This window comes from Papio anubis, chromosome 7 (genome assembly GCF_008728515.1).
Source record: "Papio anubis isolate 15944 chromosome 7, Panubis1.0, whole genome shotgun sequence".
Taxonomy (NCBI): domain Eukaryota; kingdom Metazoa; phylum Chordata; class Mammalia; order Primates; family Cercopithecidae; genus Papio; species Papio anubis.
In genome coordinates, this window is record NC_044982.1 from 121,369,502 (window position 1) to 121,391,251 (window position 21,750).

A 21,750-nucleotide genomic window follows, 5' to 3' on the forward strand; every position below is an offset into this window, starting at 1 on the left:
TGAGTTACATTTGAAAAATGCAGAGTAATAGAAAATGAAAGAGGCCGGGCGCGGTGGCTCACTGCCTGTCATCCCAGGACTTTGGGAGTGCCGAGTCCGGCGCGATCTCGAGCTCACTGCAAGCTCCAGCCCCTCCGGGTTCACACCATTCTCCCGCCTCAGCCTCCCAAGTAGCTGGGACTACAGGCGCCCGCTACCGCGCCCGGCTAGTTTTTTGTATTTTTAGTAGAGACGGGGTTTCACCATGTTAGCCAGGATAGTCTCGATCTCCTGACCTTGTGATCCACCCGCCTCGGCCTCCCAAAGTGCTGGGATTACAGGCTTGAGCCACCGCGCCCGGCCCAGATGCTTTTATAAATGTCTTCTTCCCAGCTGGGTGCAATGGCTCATGCCTGTAATTCCAGCACTTTGAGAGGCTGAAGTGAGAGGATTGCTTGAGGCCAGGGGTTCAAGACCAGCCTGGACAACATAGTGAGCCCTCATCTCTATATAAACTTTAAAAACAAGCTGTGCATGGTGGTCCATGCCTGTAGTCCCAGCTACTTGGGAGGCTGAAGGGAGAGGATCACTTGAGCTCGGGAGGCTGAGGCTGCAGTAAGCCGAGATTGTGCCACTGCACTCCAGCATGGGTGACAGAGTGAGGCCCCATCTCAAATAAATAAGTAAGTAAATAACTTGTTCCCAGATGGCTGGAGGCAGGGAGGGGCAGATCACTGAAGTTTCCCGAAGCCCCTCCCACCCCATCTTCCCCTTCATTTATTTAACCATTGTTTCTCGAGCATCTCCTGAATGCCAGGCCCTGAGCCAGCTCCTGTCTTCCTGGGGCTCTCACTGAGGTGAGGCAGAGAGATGATGTAAGAAAACACAGAAGGACAATATAGAGAGGTCAGGTGGTGACAGAGGAGCTCCAGGGTGACGGTAGCCTGTGGGCTGGGATCCTATACCCACAGGTGGGCCAGGTCAGGTTGGGTATTGGAAAAGACCTCCCCATAGGAACTGCATTTCAGCTGAATCTTGGAGGATGAACAGCAATTAGGCAGGAGGCAGAGGATGGGAGGAAGGTGTCCCAGGCTGAGGGAATAGCCTATGCCATGACTCAGAGGCAGAGAGGGCTCTGGACATTCAGGGAGCAGAGCATCACCCCCTATGATGGGAACATAGAGTGGAAGACAGAGAGGTGGGGACGACCCTGCTGCCTGCTGCCCTTGCAGGGACACTGGGAGACCAATGAGACCAGTGTGAAGGCAGTTTGCCACGTGCAACTCATATTACAAGACAAATAGGATTTCTTTTCTATCTCAAAACTTTATTCTCATGCTTCTGCCCTCATTATTGCTCCCAGTGTGTGCCCTGTTGCTCTCCCTACAACCCCTCTTCCCCAGAGCAGGAAGAAAAGATAAAAAGAGCAAATTCCTAGGAAGGACCAGCAGCACAGTTTGACTGGATGCTCTTAACTAAGTCTGCAGGCAGGAGAGACTTCTTATCCCTTGCAAGTTAATGCAAACTGTTAGGGAGATAAATAAATGACAAAGCTGCCGATGGACTGTTGGGCTCAAAGGAGGGACATTTGTCTCACTTTAGAAGAAGGACCTGGAGGGCTCAGCCCCATCGACTCGTTCATTGTGCTGTTATCTGCCAGAGAGGTGGTGACACCACAGCAATTAAGACAAACTTGAGTCTATAAGTTCGTGCCTGCAATCTCGTGGCTTCAAAACAAGACAAATGATACCGCCAAGGGAGGAAACAAAGTCTTTTTCAGACTCTGTCCAAAGTCACAGCGAATATTTGTGGTCGTTCAGCAGAAAATTTGTCATTATGAGGTCTGGGCTCTGCTGCCTCCCCTGCCCCACATAATAATCCACTCCTGTGGCTCGTGCCAGCCCAGGCTGTCTCAGGGGCTCCACCCACTGCCAGCCACAGCCCGCTCTGCCTACCTACTAGTTGAAGAGCATGTCTGCTGGGTTGGGGATGTGATTTCTGCCAAGGTGGAAAGGAGTCATGATGACAAAGCCGGCAAGTGCCACGGCAGCCGTGCTCTGCCGTGGAGGCCACTGACCTCGTCCCACATCCTATATGAGCAGCCAGCACCCACCAAGGACCAGACTCAGGGCAGACGACCTGAGCTGTTTACTGCTTCCCCTGGCCTGGTTCCCCCCGCAGACCTCTTTGCTCCTCCCCATTCCTGACCCCACATTGCCACGCCTATTGCCTTTGCCATAGCACCTTGGAGCTGATGCCAGCCTCAGCCTCCTGCTTTGTGCCTCTCACCTGTGCTTGGATTTAACTGCTTCCTCCGGCCTCATGAAGTGAAAACACCTGATCCCCCAAAGTAGAAGCTGGGACCCGGTCGAGATGCAGTCCTGGGGGTCCACCTGGCCCCAGGAATGGAGTTGGGCTGCTGAGAACCATCGGTGCAGCTCCCCTCTCGTCGCCCTTCTGTCCACCTACTGGGCACTACCTCCCTCCCTCACCCTGGGACTTGGGGCCGTCTTTCCCTCCCTCCATCCTCCCTCTATGACCCTCTTTCTCATGGACATTTCTGTGACTGAGAACACAGGCTCCCATTCCGTTTTTCCTTTTTTTTTTTTTTTTTGAGACAGGGTCTCACTCTGTCGCCCATGCTGCATTGCAGTGGCGTGATCACAGCTCACTGCAACCTCCCCCTCCCAGGCTCAGGTGGGCCTCCCACCCCAGCCTCCTGAGTAGCTGGGACTACAGGCATGTGCCACCATGCCTGGCTAATTTTTGTAGAGACAGGGTTTCGTCATGTTGCCCAGGCTGGTCTCAAACTCCTGAGCTCAAATGATCTGCCTGCCCCGGCCTCCCAAAGTGCTGGGATTATAGGCAAGAGCCACCGCGCCTGGCCAGGCTCCCATTCTAATAGGGGCCAGACTTAGCTAAAGGTTGAAGCTCCAAGGGGAAGTCTGGGCAGCAGTCAGGGGGACAGAAGACATCTTCGAGGTGGCATTGTGGCCCTCTCTGGGCTCCATCCCATGTGGAAGCAGCTGTCCAGTCCCTTCTGAACCACCTTGTGTGATGGGGGCCCGGGGACTGCCAGCCTGCAGACCCAGCATCATCCCGAGGCTTCACCTGGAGGTTCCACCCTGGCCTGAGTGTGCAGACACCTGGAAGTATATGCCTCCCCAAAGATGTGGGTCTGTTCAGGCAGGGCACCCACAGCTTCCCTCAGTGAGGCTGTACCATCCAGTTCACCTCACACTGGCCTGACCACCCCCCTCACTGGGCTGGGTCTTGGGTAGGGGCTCTGGGTCACACTGCTTTGGACCACAAGGCCCCCACCACATCTGGAGAAGAGGGTTCCACCTCTCCTCCCTCTGCCCCAATGGACTTCTTGGAACATCTCCAAAGCCCTGGGATTCTGTATCCTGCATTCCCCACATGGGAAAACCAAAGACAGACGCAGGGACAATGGGCTGAGTGTAAGGGGGCCTCTTGGCCTTCAAGCCAGGGCCCTAGAAGCAGAGGAGGCACCTCCCTGTCATTGTGAGCTGGGGCCCCGCGAGGATCCTCCTGTCCCGGAAACACTTCCTTCTAGGCTCCCCTGAAGGTCTGAGAGGCCTGGGGCTGCCTCTAGTGAGGGTCTGGTCTTTCAGAGGCTCCAGTTAGAAAGTGAGTGGGCGATATTAAGGATTGGAGCAAGAGATTCAAGCAGGACAGTGACAGGCCCCAAGGGTCTCAAGTCTGAGGGTCCCATCCCTGCACCCTACCTTCCCTCCCTCCTACCCTCCCACACCACAGGCACCCTCCCTGTGCAGGCCCTGGGCCAGGTTCTGGGATAGAGGTGAGTCAGCCTCAACCCTGCCCTCAAGGGGCTTACAGTCTATATTCAGAGAAGGAAATAAAGAAGCTGCCAGCTGGGCGCGGTAGCTCACGAGTGTAATCCAAGCACTTTGGGAGGCTGAGGAGGGCGGATCACTTGAGGTCAGGCATTCGAGACCAGCCTGACCAACACGGTGAAACCCCGTCTCTACTAAAAATACATAAATTAGCTGGGCGTGGTGGTGCATGTCTGTAATCCCAGCTACTCGGGAGGCTGAGGGGGGAGAATCGCTTGAACCTGGGAGGCGGAGGTTGTGGTGAGCTGAGAGTGTACCATTGCACTCCAGCCTGGAAAACAAGAGCAAAACTCCAACTCCAAAAAAAAAAAAAAAAAAAAGCAGCAAAGAGGTGCCGTTTGAGACGGGCCTGAAAGGAAGAATAGGAATTAGCCACATGGATGGGGTGAGGGCGGGCTGGGGTGGCTTTCCAGCAGGGGAAGGGCTCATGCTGCCTAGGCCAGTCTCCAGCACTGCAGTGTTCTAGGTCTTAGCCCTCCCGCGACCTCTGAGGGCAGGGGCAACTTCGCCTCTGGCCCCCAAGGGTGACTGGAGGAATCACTTCAACAGGCCAAAGAGGGACCTGCCTCCGGCCAGAGGAGTCCTAGCAGGAGAACCCCTCAGGGGTCACTCAGCTGCCCATCTTCTTGGCTTCAAGCCAGAGGGGAATTTATAGTTGGGGGCTGCCCCAAAGCAGGGGCCCCTGACAGTGGGTCATGAGTGAGAGGGCTCCAGGGTCTCCACAAACCCTAAAGTTGTGAACAAAATTCTGTGCGTGCATGTATGTGGGTAATGCAATTTGGGGGCAAGAATGTTCACAGGATGAACCCAAATGGTGAGAACTCTGCTCTGGGACATCAGGGCTGTAGGAGCTCCAGGACACAGTGAGATCAACCCCTGCACTGACAGATGAGGAAACAGACTTAGACAGGAGACGTGCTTTGTTCAAGATCATCCTGAAAGTTGGCCTTCAGGCCAAAGCATGGGTCTGGAGCAGTGTTTCTCAGTGCTGTGGCGCTCCGCACCTGTATCCCTGGGGAGCTCTGCACCTGTACCTTCCCAAAGGTACCAACATTATCTCGGCAAACCACGGTTTGGGAGCCTCTGTGTTACAGGACAGGGCGTGTGTGTGTGTGTACATGTGTGCACGTATGTGTGCTGTGTGTGTGGAGTTGACCATCAGAGCCGTGGCTAAGAGTGGGGCTCTGGATCCCGACAGTGCTTTGCTACTTGTTGGGTGACCTTGGGTAGGTCACCTGGTCTCTCTGTTTCAGTTTCTTCATCTGTAAAATAGGCAGAATAATTGTATCACTACCTCCCTCCTGGGATCATGGTGGGGATTAAACGAGTTGATACAGTATGCCCTAAGCACACTGCCCAGCAAGGTACCTGCTCACTTTTCCTACTGCCCTTGACTTGGGATTTGGGGCTGACAGGCTTGCTGGATGGATCTTCTCAAAATGAGGATGCGCGTTAGTCTGGGTGGCGGCTGATTCACATTCCAGGGTAGTCAGCCCCGTGTGGGAGCCACTGCGCTTTCTCCACTCTCTGAGGGCCTCTTCCTGAAAGTCCATCATGCACGCTGCCTGCAGTTCTCCCTGCCCTGAGTACTGGGCCAGGGTCTTCCCGCCAGGGGCCCCATCCAATTCTGCGACCTTCCTAACCCCAGGGAAATGGCAGGTGCTCAGAGAAAGCTGGGGGCCTGTGCCTTGAAAAGCGTTACTAAGAAGATGATGAGCCGACTCTGCCCTGGGAAGCATGTGATGCCTCACATAGGGTGCCCTTCCATGGGGCACTGGACTGCGCATGGACTGGAAGTCACAGCTCCACCATTTTGGCCATTTGACCCACACACATTTATTGTGCACAGCCAAGGCCCTGTTCTTTGTACTGGGGATACAGTCTGAAAAAGACCAGAATCTCTGCCCTTGTGGAGACCGCATTCTAATGGAGGGCAGGGGAAGAAGGAGACAGAAGAGAAAATAAGTAAAATTAGTGATGTGTCACACAGTTCTGAATGCAGTAGAGGAAAATGGTGCAAGTGAGGGGCACATGCTGGCCCAGGGCAGGTGCAGGAGGGTTGCGATTTTAGAATGGTTAGGTAGGTTTCACTGAGATGCCATTTGAGCCGAGACCTGAAGGGTGTAGAGGTGAGCCATGTGGATGCACGGGGGAAGTGTGCTCCAGGCACCAAATGCAAAGGCCTACATTAGTTGGCAAAATACTAGCTGCTAGTAACATATAAAACCCCTATCAAAATAATTGACTCCCAGGTCGCTATTTTTATTTTTGAGACAGGGTCTCACTGTCACCCAGTCTGGAGTGCAGTGGTGCCATCACAGCTCATTTAGCCTTGATCTCCTGAGCTCAAGGGATACTCCCACCTCAGCCTCTCAAGTAGCTGGGGCCACAGGCATGCACCACCACACCCTGCTAATTTTTTAAGTTTTGGTAGAGACAGGGTCTCCCTATGTTGGCTCAGGCTGGTCTTGAACTCCTGGGCTGAAGCAGTCCTCCTGCCTCGACCTCCCAATGTGCTGGGGTTACAGGCGACAGCCATTGTGCCTGGCCCCAAACTCACCCTTTGTAATAGCAGCAATCCCACCCATGAGATGGAAGCCCAGCTGGGCAGCGGCTCCCTAGCAATGCGGCACCCTATGGAGGGAGTGTCAACCTTCCATGGCTAGATGTCTCTGCTATGACCCTGGGGGGTGACAGACCCACTGGACAACACAACTCTTATGGCAGAGGTTGTCACAAAGCAGTAATACTTTTATTCCCATCAGTGATGCTGATGGGCCTGACCCTTTACAGAGAAAAACGTTAGGAAAACAGAAGTGGGCAGGGACCCTAGGAGCCTCCATTCTCGATGCCCCACCCTTTACTTCCCTTGCCAGCGTCAGCGCCTTCAGACCAGAAGATATGGGGATGGCCTGGTGGGGCGGGCCACACGTGGGGCTCCCCAGGCAAGGCCACCTGCTGGCAGGGGTGAAGGCAAAGGCAGGGAAGCCAGGGCCCAGCAAAGCTCTTCTGGCGCAGGCAGCGTACGGAGAGGGGTGACAGGTGGGTTGTTCTCCTTGGTGACTGGTCCGGGGCTTTCAGCGCCCTGCGGCAGCCTCACGGGGGCCCCTGCTGGCTCCGCCTCTCCTCCAGCGCCCGGCACACCCACATGGACACCACAGTGGCATTTCCGTCATTGAACTGCACGATGAACGGGTGGCCCTGCAGGGAAGAGAGGAGGCTGTGACAGGCAGTCCTCGGACTCCAGTGCTCATTGCACTTTCCAGGGCCCTCAGCCTGGATCTGATCTTTCCCCAGTAACCCTGTGAGGTAACGAGGGAGGCTATCAGCTCCATTTCATGGCCTAGATAACTGAGGCCCAGGGACGGGCAGTGACATACTAGTCAGTACCAACCGTCTGGAGTGCTGGCTGGCACATCTCAGACTCTGCCACCTCTTCCTGAGGCTTGCACTAGCCTGGAAGGTGCTTAACAGGGAGGGCCTATCTTCACTGCACACTCTGCCTGGCCCTTCCTCTGCCCGGCATCACTCGCATGGCCTGTCGGCCAAGGCCTGGCACTGTTGCCAGCTTTCCGGTTCAGCTGCTGCCCAGAGACCAAAGAATCATCTCGTCAGAGGCTATGTCAATCCCTTTTAGCTTTCTCCTTTGTCTACAGCTCTCCTATAAAGAAGTCACTACCTGTAATTGGAGGGAAGGCAAACATGTCAGGGGAAGGGGGGATGGGGAGGAATGTGCTGGGCTGTGCACAGGATCACTGGGTTCCTGGTGAGAAGTTCCAGTGGGGGCTGGACTCTGGAGGGGCCGGCCCTGTTGCCCTGTGGCCTGCCTCTGGTTCTAACCCTCTTATCACACAGGCAGGCCAGGTTCTATTTAGCCAGTTCTTCTTCTCTGCTGTCCTGAAGCACAAAGATTTACATCCACAATCTTAGGGCCTCCTGGGAATTCCCAGGGAAGGTCAGAAAAAAGCAGGGACAACCCCAGGGTCGCCAGGCCACAAGTCAGAGGTGAAAGGAAAAGTGAAAAGCCTTCTCTTTCCTCCTCTTCACCAAACGGCTTCTTGCCTAGGAACTTACACCTGGTGGCTTCCTCTCCCGCCCAAAACTGTGCAGCTTGCATGGTGAGATTCGGGGAGCCATAGTGAGGAGAGAGAATTGGGAAGATGAGGGCACCCTGTGTCTCCCCCTAGCTCTTCTCCCTCCTCGTCTAGCGGCCGCTTCCTCGATCCCTCCAGCTCTTCTCCCTCCAGCTTTCTCAGCCCCTCTTGGGCCTGTCCTCCGCCTTCACAGGGTGGGCTGGGCTTTCAGGGTTGCTTTCCCAACACACCCCAGCCTTGACTGTAGCCCTGGAGAGGCTGTTTAAAGAGCCACACAGCCTTGCCATGAGCTCATCACAAAGCCAGGAGGGATGTGGACCCTGGCTGTCCCAACCTCAGTGTCTGCAGGGGCTGTCAAGGACCAGGTCTCAGTAGAGCAGGGGATGGCATGGCCCCTCTGGACCACAGGTCAGACCTGTGGGGGACAGGAGAAGAATGCCCAGGCGACCTCACCCTAGGCTGATGCAGTGCCTGCCCCCAACCTTCCCAATCGAGGTTGGGAAACCTGCCCTGGGGACACCCTGTGTGAGTCTAGCTCAGAGGCACACAGAGCAGTCAGAGCTGTGAGGAGGAGGAGGAGGAAACTTGGCTTCGAAGGTGCCAAAGCACCCAACCCCAGGCAGGGACCTGCTGAGGCTGGGGTGGAGCTAGACCTGGAGCCCAGCTGGGCACTTCCCATAATCTGCTCATAGCACTCTTGGGAGGCTCCTGACACATCTGCGGGACCCCTAAGGGCGCAGGGCCCATGGAGGCCAGGCTGGGTGTGGCCCTGTGGGTGGCAGAGGCTTGGCCTGGGGCCTGAGGCAGGAGAGGCCCAGGAAGGACTGGATTTTGGCTTCCACATGTTCTCCTCCCCATATATATGCCCACCCCATGGCTGCTTTCCCAAATTGCTGCCTAGATAGAGGAAATCCTTCCCAAAGTCCAAGCATGCACACTTCCTCTCAGGAGGCTCCGGAGGGGCGACCTCGTGCCCTTCTAAAGAACAAAGGGAGAAGCTGTGCTCACAAGTGACAGGCCCCTCCCCCCAAGCCCCGGGTAACACAGTGTCACTTTCCCAGAATGCCGGGTGACTTTGGGGCCCATATGCTCCATCTCTGTTATCATCTGTTCTGGAACAAGCAGAGCGGAACAGCAGGAGGGGGCGTGGAGGCATTCCTCCACGTTACAGAAGGGCGGATGGCCGCACTGCGGGGAGGCAGTTTGCCCAAGTGCCCCAGTAGGCGAGGGGAGAGGGCTGCTCGGCTGCCCCATCCTCGGCTCTGGTGGAGACACCAGCCTCTCCTGCCCTCCTTGGCTGGGAGGTGACCTCGTCTCCTGCTGCTGCTGAGGCACATGGTATCCCTGACACTTTACCCCACCTGCAAGGGAAGCGACCTGGACCCAATGGTTTTGTCCCCAGCCACTGTTGATTGGTTTAGGGTGGTTGCCTGAGAGAGAGAATCACAGGGGGCAGACAGACATGGAGGGGACCCAGCATCCTAGGCTGTGGCCTGTGGACCTGGTAGCTGCTGGCAGCCGTTCACCACCATTTGACTGGACACACAGAAAAAGCCAGTGTGCAGGCCCAAGAGCAGGAGATGCTGTCCAGAGGCAGGCAGGAGGGGGTCCTGACGGCACTGGAGACCCTGGGGTCATTATACCCAGAGCCTGGCAGCGACTCTGCCTGCAGGGTCCACACGGTCACAGGATCCTGTGAGGCACCTCACATGCTGGGGCTGGTTTCTGTTATTTGCAGCCAAAGAAGTGTTAACTCACATAGGTGGGCACAATCGCCTCCACTTTACTGATGGAGGCTGCAGGGTCACAGCTGACCTGCCTGAGCTCCCAGGTGTGGGACTGAACCACAAGTCTGTAACCCAAACCCACTGCCCTGGGCTCTTCCTGGATAGAGGAGGGAGAATCAGTATTCAGATTGCAATTCCCCTCATCTTGTTTTTACCTTGGCGACTCAAGCCTGCCTAGCCAGAGGTACCACCAGGGCTGCAGGCTGCAAGCCTAGACCATCCCAGGTCTTGACCTCTATCAACACTGTCCCTTGGACATAGTGGGAGAGTCAATGACTCCCCCTCCTCCCATCAGCCCTGCATGGGATTCAGGGAAAATACACCATGACCCCCATTTTAGAGGAGAGGACACTGAGGCCCAGGGAGGGAAGGGGGGGTTAGGAGCTGGCACTGAGCTCGTGTCTCCTGGTTTCTATTCTGGAGTATTCTCGGGGCTGGCCTGGCTCCCCTGGGACCCTGGCCGGTGTGGTTCTCTCCTTCCTCCTAGACTGTAACTGATGCCCTTAACCCTGTGACATGCACAATGCAGGCATTCCTCATGAGTTTAGCAAGCAAACAAAATCTGATGGAGAATTTGGGAGGAAGCACAAAACTCACTTGGCCACCCAGAGGTGCCCGAGTTCCACACAGCCAGATGCTCCAGGTATCCTGGCAAAGCCAGACTCCTAGAGATGGATGGAGAGAGCAGACCAAATAATACCAAATCCAGCTGGGAGGCGACCCCACCTCCTTCGTATTACTGATGAGGCACATTGTATCCGTGATGCTTTACACCACCCTGCAACAGACTGACTTGGACAAGGAGTGCTGCGTGCTGGGCACCTGCCAAAGGTTTGTCCTGATGTGCCCACTGGTTCCCATGCTCACTGTGGCCCACACACAGCTACGTATCTCCATTGCGCCAAAGACTAAACTGACACTCAGTGTGTAGAAATTGCCCAAGGGCAACCAACTAGGCAGTTGGGCTAGAACCAGAACATGGGTCTCCTGACTCCAAATGCCTTGCTCTCCTGTGCCTGCAATCAGAGAGCCAACCTCGAAGCTTCTTGCAGAGAAGCTTCTTGCAGACCACCCTGCGGCTGGTCCCTCCTCTGGGCTTGGGTGAAACGTACACCCCTCCCAGGCAGAGGAATTCAGATGCAGGCAAGCTCTTGCAGTCCCATCAGGCTACAAGGAACAATGGAAGCACAGGCATCGATACACACGCTTGTCAAGAGCATCTTCCACCCACGGTGACCGCCCCAGGCATCTACACCTCTGTCCTTCACGCAGAAAGCATGTTAGCACCATTTCTGCACAGTCATGTCTGTGGAGCCTGGCAGTGCCAGGCTGGAAAGGCTGAAAGATCTTGCTGCCTCATCACCAGGCAGTGAGAGCCACTCTCATTCCCTGGATTCTCTCAGGGCCAATTGCAACAATTAAACTGACGAGGGTTGAAGTTATTATGGTCCACAGACTTTGCCACAAAAGATGGAGACACAATGAAGGGAAAAGAATAGGGCTGCCAGAGGCACGATGACTCCAAAAGTGGGACACGGGGGAGAGTCGGGGAGGTGCTGGCATCATCTGGGCAGACACCCTCACCAAAGGGGCTGAGAAGCACAATGAGGGACATTGGTGAAAACATCACAGTCATGAAGATGAATTGTGGTTGCTCACCACTCCCTCTTCCACCTGGGCATTAGTCAGTGTGTCACTAGTTTGACTCTTTGCCTCTGTACTAACGTCCCTAATCCCCTGTGGTGAGATGCCTTCCTGAGGGACTGACAGCAGGGCACTCCCGGGCCCCTCCCACGTGGAGGCAGGGGGGCAGGGCGTGGTGTGCTGGTCGTGTGGACAAGAATGGAGGCTCCGAGCCTGCCGTAGTGTGTGAGTGCTGCCTGAGGCTTGTGGGGCTGGACTTCCAGTCCAGTGCTCATTTAGTGACACCTCTCTGTCTGCCCTTAGTTGGGCTTTGAGCTTCTTCCGAAATAGGAATGTACCTATTTGGGGTCCCCATACTTTTGTCTCTTTCTGTAACTTTTTAGAGAATATCATGCATTTGAAGAATTTATTAACTTGCTGGTGTGGCTGCAGGGCCTGGTGCAATGCCTACATGTGGTAGGCCCTCATGAAAAGGTGACTTATATATTCTGTACGTATACATCTACTCACTGAGCACTTGCTGTGTACAGGCACTGGCTGAATGCCTTACATCTGCACACAGCTCTCTTGAATCCTCCTGGCACCCCCATTTTATAAAGGAAACTACAGCTCTAGGAAAACTTGATGATATGGGGCAAGGTCATGGAGAAAGTAGCAGAGTTCGAGTTTAAACCCAGGACACTCTTCTACCATGGAAGACACCACACTGCCTGCCTACTGGTGGTGTCTCTCTGGGGAGACGCCTCCATAAGCTGTGGCTGCTCTAGACATTTGGTGGCTCTCTGGACCACAGGACTTCTCCTTCAGGGTGAGCACCAAGCACCTCCTCTCCCACCAAGGATGCTGCATGGGATAGGAGGCCAAGGACCCATGAACCTGTTGAAGCAGTAAGCCTGGCCTAGTAAAGAGACCAACAAACTGCCATTGGACAGGGCAGCCCTGTGATCAGGTGACTGCCCTGTAAATGGTGATCTGAGAGGCTGAAGGGACCTCCAAATGCCAACCTACTGCCCATCCCTTTGTCTTTCCTTGCTGGACCTGTGAACCTTGCTTGAAGGTCCTATGCATCTCCCTTTAGGATTCCAGCCTGCTTGGCTGTGGTAACCCTTCTGTCCCTTCTCACACTAATGGAGTGTTAGGACTAGATGGGATCTCAGTCCAGCGGAGCCACAGGGTGTGATGTGTTTTGGGGGCTCTGCAGCTGTTTCAAATTCTGTTAAGAATTTTTTTAGCTACAGTTTTAAAAACTGATCTAAAAAAATAACATACACTCAACTATGGTCAAAGAGTTACACTGAATACTGTTACCTCATACTGTGGTGTTACTTTTTGCAGCTCTTAGAGTCCACTTAGATCTGTGCATATTATTCAACTTCTTATATGGCAAGCATGGGCTAGGAGGGCTGCTGTGGCACACTGGTCATTTGAAAAAAGATGTCCACTCAGGACGTACGCATGCATGTGTAAAGCTGTGTGAGTGCACCAGAGCCCAGGTACACTGAGCCCCATTACGTACATCGGGGTGGGGGATGCAGTGTGGTCCATGGCTCTGAGTTTCTAATGCTGTCAGTTCCCAAAAGTTTTGACTACCATTTGTCTGACCAATATATTTACCATAAGCAATTCACATGAACAGTTGGTCATTGCTGTCAGTGACTAACTGTAAAATAAAACGTTTCTGCTATTCCTCTCTTAGGCATCTACATTGGTTTGACGGATGCCTAAGTTGGGAAGGCAACTGGGTGAGTGTGGATTTCCTTGACACTGCGCTACCGAGACAATATACAGAAATAAGCTGAGTGTAGATATGAGATTGCCACTAGCCCCTGTGACCCTGGCTCTCAGAATTTGCGTCCTTTAAGAGAAGTCCCATGGATGACTTTAAAAAGAAGTGTCTACAATGGATACTAATACATTCATGCTAAAACCCCCCCACTTCTACATTAATTTTGAAGTCTTGCATTAATTTTACATAATAAAACATGTTCCACTGTTAAAGTTTTAAAGCTACCAGTCTGATCTCTACTTACCCCACAGAGAACTTCAGATTAGAGAAGTTAAATAATTTATGGAAGGATGTACAGATTTCCAATGTCTGCTGAATTGCTGACAAGTGGCAGGACAGTTGGCAGCCTGATCATATTAATTACATGTGATAATAAATCATAACTATCCCTGGGGCCAACTCTTCCTTCCAGGCTGGGCGTGGCCAGGCTAATCAACACGAGTGGTCAGGGAAGGAGGGTCCCTGATAAGTGACTCCACAAGAGGAAGCCAAAGCATCACAATAACAATCTCCCCACCGCCCCGCACCCTGTGTGGGGTGACTGCAAGGGCTCCTGGCTAAGAGTCGGTCAGCTCTCCCCTCGCCATCCCACTAAGGCCTCGCCTATAAAAGACGTAATACTAAAGAGTGGAGGGGGCCTCCCTTCCCCTGGCTTCATTCTATGTGGAAGGGCTGCTGTTGTAACACTCCTGAGCCCTGTCCCCAGGGAGGGAGTGGCAACACCGGGCGGGTGGGCCCACCGGGTGGGTCCGGCTGGCCTGCCGTCTCATGCCGAGCCTCCAGGCAGGCTCTAAGCCTGCAGGAGGCCTGCAGTTGTTCACCTCTGCTTACCGAGGCCACCGGGGCCACACTTGTAAATACATCCTCCAATCCAGATTTGTATAGAAGTAAAGCTGATACTTTATCTCCATCATTTCTGGGTCTCATCTGTCAGCTGGTTTTGAACACAAGGCAGCTGTCTGCAGCTTCCTTACCCACACCGAATACCACCTGCTCTCTCTTCCTCCCGGAGTGGGTTCCAAGGACCAAATGAAATCACCTGACCCTGAGGCGGTGCTTCACAGATACACTCTGGGCACGTGATGGTTATTCCTCCACACAGAGCGCAGGTCCTGCACTTGGGGGCACAGTGGTGAGAGGAGGTGCTTGCACCAAAGATGTGAAGTCTTCCTGTCCACCCAGCGAGCATACCTGGGCAAATGCCATGAATGCAGAGCTTTCCACACAAGGCATTTGTTCTGAGAACATGCTTTCTCGGCCTCTGATTTCTAAAGCTTTTCCATGGTTGGGGGTGCGGGTTCCTTGCCAGCCTTTCATTTCCTTTTAAGACCTGGGAAGTGGTGTGCAGCTGTGACATGTCATTTCAATCAACTTTCCTGAGTTTATTCTTCATAATTGCTACAGAAATAGATGTTTTCCCCCAAATATTCCATTATTAGCAGCAAATTGCACACCTCTAGCCATCCTGGACAGTACACAGGCATCTAAGGGGGTCAAGAAGCTCTCCACTTTTCATCTGAGCAGATCTGTGTTCCTACACAGAGTCACACACCAGAAATGGCCCACTGGGAGAACAAAATGTTTCCAGAGGTATCCGTGAGTCATTCTAGGGCCTGTCCTTACAGAGTAGCTGCAGGACCAGTGTCGCACGGTGTTGGGTGGGGCACAGGACGACTCCAGTGAGCCATGGTGAGGTGGGTAGACACTTGGGGTGCCGCCACTCATGAGTTTGTCTGAGGAAGCTGATCCTTGTGAATGGCAGGATGATGCCACTGGCCTGTTTAAAGGGGGCTGTGGTGGCTGCTCTGGCAGGGGCCTCGGAAAGGACTGGGCAGGCTGTACAGTGGGGGACATGCTGGCTGCCTCCGGCAGTTTTGGGCCATGCAGATGCCCAGAGGAATCAGGAGGGAGGATGCCAGAGGAGAGTGGGCATCCTGCTCCAGATGATACTAAGGACTCCCCTGAAAGGCGGAGTCTGCAGCATGTCCACGCCTTGAATATGGGGCCAGTGACAAGTGTCTAGATGCTCAAGGTTTGTCTCTGGGGGTGATGGCTGTGTGGTGATGCAGGTTTAAAGACACAATGCTTAGAAGGATAGGTTCTCCCTTGTCCTCTCCTTTCCTTAGCTCTTGAGTAAGAAAACATTTTAGGCCGGGCATGGTGGCTCACGGTTGTAATCCCAGCACTTTGGGAGGCAGAGGTGGGTGGACCACCTGAGGTCAGGAGTTCGAGACCAGCTTGCCCAATATGGTGAAACCCCGTCTGTACTAAAAATACAAAAATTAGCCAGGTGTGGTGGCCTGTAATCCTAGCTACTCCAGAGGCTGAGGCAGGAGAACTGCTTGAACCCGGGAGGCAGAGGTTGCAGTGAGCCGACATTATGCCACTGCACTCTAGCCTGGGCCATAGGGCGAGACTCTGTCTCAAAAAAAAACAAAAACAAAAACAAAAACAAACAAACAAAAACAATGAAAGATGTGAATTCTCAGATTAAAAAAACCACAGTGATTTCCAAGTAAAATAAATATAATATCTATACCTAGAAAAACTATAGTGAAAATGAAAGCGCCAAACAGAAACACATATTGCCTAGAAAGGGTAGCAATTTGGCAGTCAGTAGATTCTTACCACCAACAGTAGAAGTTAGAGGACAAGAGAGTATCTCCAAGGTACTCGGGAGAAATTATCCACCTAAGCTTTTAAACCCGATTAAACTAACACTTAAGAGTTAGGGCAAAGGGAAGCCAGTCCTAGAACAAAAACTCAGACTGTTTTACCACTCACAGACCATACTGACAGAACTCTTGATGTACTTCAGAAAGGAAAAGAAACCTCTGAAGGAATGCAATCACAATGAGGAATAACTGGCAAGCATGTGGATAAATGTGAACAAGCAGTAACGATATAAAGCCACAACCGCAGTAATGATTTTGAAGATCTAAAAACAAGGGGAAATGAAATTCTGGACTGTGATAACATGTAAGAAGGCAGTGATGAGAAACTCTAAAACCCCGAAGTCTTGGGGGAAAGGGGCTGTGGTAAGGACTGCTAGTTGCTGCTGGTATCCATTCTCTTTCTTCACTGTGGTATAAGAGTTCTGATTTTAGCAGGAGACACTGTCACCTAGCAGAACAACAGCACTCCCAGCCTCTCTGGGGCTCAGTTTTGGCCAACGCCATGTGAACAGATACACTGTGTACCAGTTCCTAGACATTCTGTTCTTAAAAGAAGGGGCAAGCATTTCTACACCCTTTCCTCCTATCCTGCTGGCTGGAGCTTGAATGTCCTTTAAGGAGCTGCCAGATCAGGCTAGGCACCCTACTTCCTGTCTGCTTTTACATGAGTAAGAAACACCCTCCTATCTTGTTTAAGCTGCTATTTGTTTTTCATTATATACAACTGAAGCTAACTTAGGGATAAGCAGTTAGAGGCCAGAAACAGAATATGATTTCCAAACCAACGTAAAACTAAATGTGAAGGAAAAAACCGGATATATTAAATAGTTTGGATATTTGACCTCACTCAAATCTCATGTTGAAATGTAATCCCCAGTGTTGGGGATGGGGTCTGGTGAGAGGTGACTGGATCGGGGAGTGGGGTTCTCAAGAATGGAATGAGTTCTCACGAGATCTGGTCCTTTAAAAGTGTGTGGCACCTCCCCACTACCCACTGTCTCTCTTGCCCATGTTTTTGCCATGTGATGTGCCAGCTCCCCCTTTGCCTTCTGCCATGACTGTCAACTTCCTGAGGCCTTATCAGAAGCTGAACAGATGCCTGGAGCCATGCTTCCTGTACAGCCTGCAGAACTGTGAGCCAACTAAACTGCTTTTCAGGTTGCTCGGTCTCAGGTGTTTCTTTGTATTAATGCAAGAATGGCCTAAAGAAACTTCACTCCAGCCGGGCGTGGTGGCTCAAGCCTGTAATCCCAGCACTTTGGGAGGCCGAGACGGGTGGATCACGAGGTCAGGAGTTCGAGACCATCCTAACACGGTAAAACCCCGTCTCTACTAAAAAAATACAAAAAAACTAGCCGGGCAAGGTGGCGGGTGCCTGTAGTCCCAGCTACTCGGGAGGCTGAGGCAAGAGAATGGTGTGAACCCGGGAGGCAGAGCTTGCAGTGAGCTGAGATCCGGCCACTGCACTCCAGCCTGGGCGACAGAGTGAGACTCTGTCTCAAAAAAAAAAAAAAAAAAAAAAAAAAACCTCACTCCAATAGAATGGACAAAGAAGAAAAAAGAAATCAAAAAAGTAGAGAGAAAGTACAAAGTAGGACTGTAGGGAAAAAAACCTCAAGTATATTAACAAACAATAAATATACATGATTAATCAATTAATAGAGCCTTAGTTAAAATTTAAAACATCAACAATGAAATGCAGAGATTCATGTAAAAGAACACAGAAGTAAAGGATAATCAAACATAGCAAATACTAACCAAAAGAAGATGGCATAGCTCTATTAATAAAAACCAAAAATAAAATTTGAAGGAAAATATATTACAGATAGAATCACCTCATAAAGACAAAAGACATACTTTGAAATGAAGACACAATATTTTGACATATGCAACTTAACATTACTGCCTTAAAACATATAAAGCAAAAATGGACAGGAATGCAAGGAGAAACAGACAAAGCCACAGTAGTAGTGGGAGATTGTAGCATACCTCTCCTAGAAATTGATAGATATAATGCAGGTAGGAAATCAGTACAGTTACAAAATATTTGAGAAACACAATAAAGTTGATCTAAAGTACATCCATAGGACATTGCATTCAACAATTAGAGAATATACACTCTTTTATTTTTTTCTGAGATGGAGTCTCACTCTGTTACCCAGGCTGGAGTTCAGTGGCGTGATCTTGGCTCACTGCAAGCTCTGCCTCCCGGGTTCACACCATTCTCCTGGCTCAGCCTCCTGGTTAGCTGGGACTACAGGTGCCCACCACCACGCCCGGCTAATTTTTTGTACTTTTTTAGCAGAGATGGGGTTTCACCGTGTTAGCCAGGATGGTCTTGATCTCCTGACCTCGTGATCTGCCCGCCTCAGCCTCCCAAAGTGCTGGGCTTATAGGCGTCAGCCGCCACGCCCCGCCGAGAACACATACTCTTTTCAAGCAGAGAGAACACTGGGGGGACAAACCAAATGACCATGTTCTAAGGGAGTCTAAACAAATAACAAAGATCTGATGTTATACATAGCATGCTCTCTGGCCACAGTGGATTAAAATTAGATAATAACCACAAGATAACAAAACATCTTTCACTATTGGAGATAAAAAATACTTCTAAATAATCTGGTGTAAAAAAATCCTAATTGAAATTGAAAATTACTTAGAATTGAATGACAATGAAAACACTGCATGTAAATACTTGTTGAATGCAGCTAAAGCAATATCAGCAGGCAAGTTCATAGCTTTATAGGCATATGTTAGGAAAAAATATTGAAAATTTATGAGCTAAGTGTTTAATACATTATAAAAAGAACAAAAAGTATGTCTAAAGAAATAATAAGATGGCAAATAATAAAGAATATGAAGGAATTAAATAGAAAGATGTCATGAAGATGATCAAAATTGGTAAAGGGAAAACAAGTAAATATCAAGAAGGGAAAAAAGGACACGTAACCACAAATCCAGTCAAAATTGAAAAAGAATAAGGGCCTACCGTATGAATGATATGAAGCCAACATTTGAAAAATGCTGAGAGTGACAACTCAACAGCAGAAAGGGAGTGTGAGATAAGTGGAGAAGTGATAATGGCGGTGGCTGGCAAGGTGCCAATGAGTGCTGACAAAACATCACCCCCCGCAGGGGCGTCAGAGGTTTCAGAGTCCTAGGATCATAGTTTTAACTTTTCAAAGCACTTCATATCCATTGTCTCATCTTATTTCAAGAAGCAGTCAATTAAGTAAAGGCTGCTACCCCCTTAAAATCTTAGTAACAGCTTTTCTAGTTCCTTAACAGGGAGAAACAAACCATTTACACAAAGACTGAGCCAAAGTGGAAAATTTTTGCTGCTATCAAATCAACAAACAATAAAGAGGAAAAAATTGCTAAAGACACTGGACATCAAAACTTTGGGTAAATAACCTTAAATGAAGTACCTTTTTTTTTTTTTTTTTTTTACTATTTTCAGCTGTGATGTTCCAGTTATCTGACCCTCCCTCAGTTCAGTGGAACGGGCTGCTGAGGGTCAGGAGTGCAGGGAGCTGGCTAGCGAAAATTTGGAAGAAGAGCATAACAAAGGTCAAAGTCATCAGACCTAGTCTAGTTTTCTACAGGATTGAAAATTACCAATTATTCTCAAGTTTCTGCTATTAGCAACTAATGTTTTCCATCTGAAACAGACCACACCCTTTTATAAAAAAGGAAATACACAAAAAGGAAGCAAACTGTTAGAAAATTCTGATCATTTTGCATCCCAGCAGCAAATAAAAACCATCAACAGAACTCACTCTTAGCCTTGAGCAATATTTTCTAAAACAAAACACAAAGAACCTGTGGTATTTAACTATTCTGTTATTGATTTACTGTGGTTTGCAAGGTAACGCTGAAGAAAATTAAATGTACAGAAGGCTGAAATGTGTTTTCCATGGTGGTGAGTGGTGTGACCCGTGTTTTCCAAGGTGGTGTCGCTGGTCATGTGCAGAATGAAAGACTGAGGGAGCACACATTGGTTACAAATAAGCTGGCCACCTTCACTGCGGAGCCTCATGAAACCAAAGTCTATTTTCACTGTTAAGAAAGTTATTTAGTTGCAAGCTTCCTTCTTATGGTAGCTGTGTCTATTTTACCGAGGGTCTTTAATTCAATAAGATTCACTATGGACGTGCGGAGCGGCTTCTATGTGCCTAGATCTAAGCCTGGTTTTAGAATCTAAGGACTTTTCCTTGGCACATTCAGGACTCTTTGGTCCTCTCAGAAAATAAAACCTCAGTAGTTTGAAGTCCACCTTAATTACTGATTCAAGATGAAAATAATCATATTGCTTCACACTTGGACATTTATATACAACACGATCAAAGAGTATATTTTCTATGCAGTGAAATGGCTAGTTTCCAAACTTAGGGGCACTTTACAATCTATAGGCCACTATACTTTGACACCCTTTTCTTAGACTAAGAATCTGGAAGTTAGAACTTGAACATTTTAATTTCAGGTAGTCCCTCAAGCTTTTCCTTAAGCCAATTTTCTTGTATTTTAGACTTGATTCTAACAAGCTTAGTATCTGATTTCCCAATTGAAAGCACAAGAGAAACAGCCAAACAGAAGGGGAAGAGGAAGGTCTGTTAAAGGGAGGAACAAGAACAGCAGCAAGAAATTACATCTACTAGCAAAACTATACAACAAAAACAAAAAACCAGCTTGGGGTCAACCAGCCTAGGGACGAATGGCCCTACTCGTGTCAATATCAGGAGATACTGGTATAGAACATGGCAAATAGACAATGACCATAACAATGAGCTTAAGAATTTTTTGGTTTTTTTAGAGATGAGGTCTCACAGTGTTGCCCTGACTGGAGCACAGTGGCTATTTACAAGCACAATCATTGCACACTACACCCTTGAACTCCTGGGCTCAAACGATCCTCTTGTTTCAGTTTCCCGAGTAGCTGGAAGTAAATTTAATTTTTAAAAAAATTAAATCCTGATGCATGTAAGCTGTTTAAGAGGATAGAGAAGTGTTATAATACATTTAAGACCTCTGGCTTGTAATTGTTTAAAGTTTGATTTTATAAAGAATACACTAGAGTTATCTGAATAATTTTCTTACGTGGAGCAGCTCATCCACCTATGATGATGCCATGTGAGATTTAGAAAATCCACATTAAACACAATGAAGGCTCTCACTTTGCCCGCTTTTCTGTAAGTCTGCCATGAAGCACCATGCTCTCTCACGGGGACAGACAAGGCTGCCGATCCTCTGAATTCAGTCAAGACATATGGGGCCGCTTTGGGCCCAAGTTTACCTTGGCTTCTTTGCAGAGAGTTTGATTACTTTTAAGATTTATGGTCAAAGCGGGGTGAAAAAAGAAATACCTCACAGAGCAGATTTATAACTTCATCTTGATTTTTAATACCATTAGGGATGACATCCTATGACATAATCTTGGAATGACTGCAGGGTGACTCAGAAACTCAGTGGGAAGTTTTATATTTTAGGGTCTGGAGCATTTTGTAGTTGCAAGGTCAGGTAGGAAAGGACCAGGGAAATGAGCCAGAGAGACGGTCAGAGAGTGAGTGTCAGCTGGTTTAATTTTCTGTGTCAACCCCGAAAATTAGATAAACAATGACAAACCAGGCTTTTTAAATGAACTTGTCACTTCTGGTTTTCTTGATACAGAGCAACATTTTTCAAGTCCTGGTAGCCCCAAAGACAGATTTAACCCCTGAGAGGTGTATCCAAGTGTTTCAAAGTCCTCACATCCGAAAACAAAAGGTTTAGTCTAACCCTATACCCCTTGAAAGAAAAACTAATTATCCTTGAAATTTAAATACTCTTCTCATAACAATTAAGGGAACTTTGCCTACAGCCAAAAGGTCCAGTCCTTTGCAGGAGGGTCTTAGCAACGTCCTAGTTTTT

The 21,750-nt window shown here is 49.9% G+C and overlaps 1 protein-coding gene across 13 annotated transcripts in view; it reads right to left on the reverse strand.

The window, feature by feature from the left end:
* MAP2K5 (mitogen-activated protein kinase kinase 5) overlaps positions 1–21,750 on the reverse strand; it is a 274,973-nt gene that overhangs the window by 6,107 nt on the left and 247,116 nt on the right. For 5 of the 13 annotated variants that reach the window (XM_003901104.4, XM_003901103.4, XM_021941789.1 and 2 more), the window contains one exon: positions 6,588–7,058. The exons of the other annotated variants lie outside the window; for them this stretch is intronic. In XM_003901104.4, coding sequence (XP_003901153.1) covers positions 6,954–7,058 — 105 coding nt within the window. In that variant the 3' untranslated portion in view covers positions 6,588–6,953. Of the gene's footprint in view, positions 1–6,587; positions 7,059–21,750 lie in introns of those variants that run through there. 13 annotated transcript variants of the gene reach the window in all.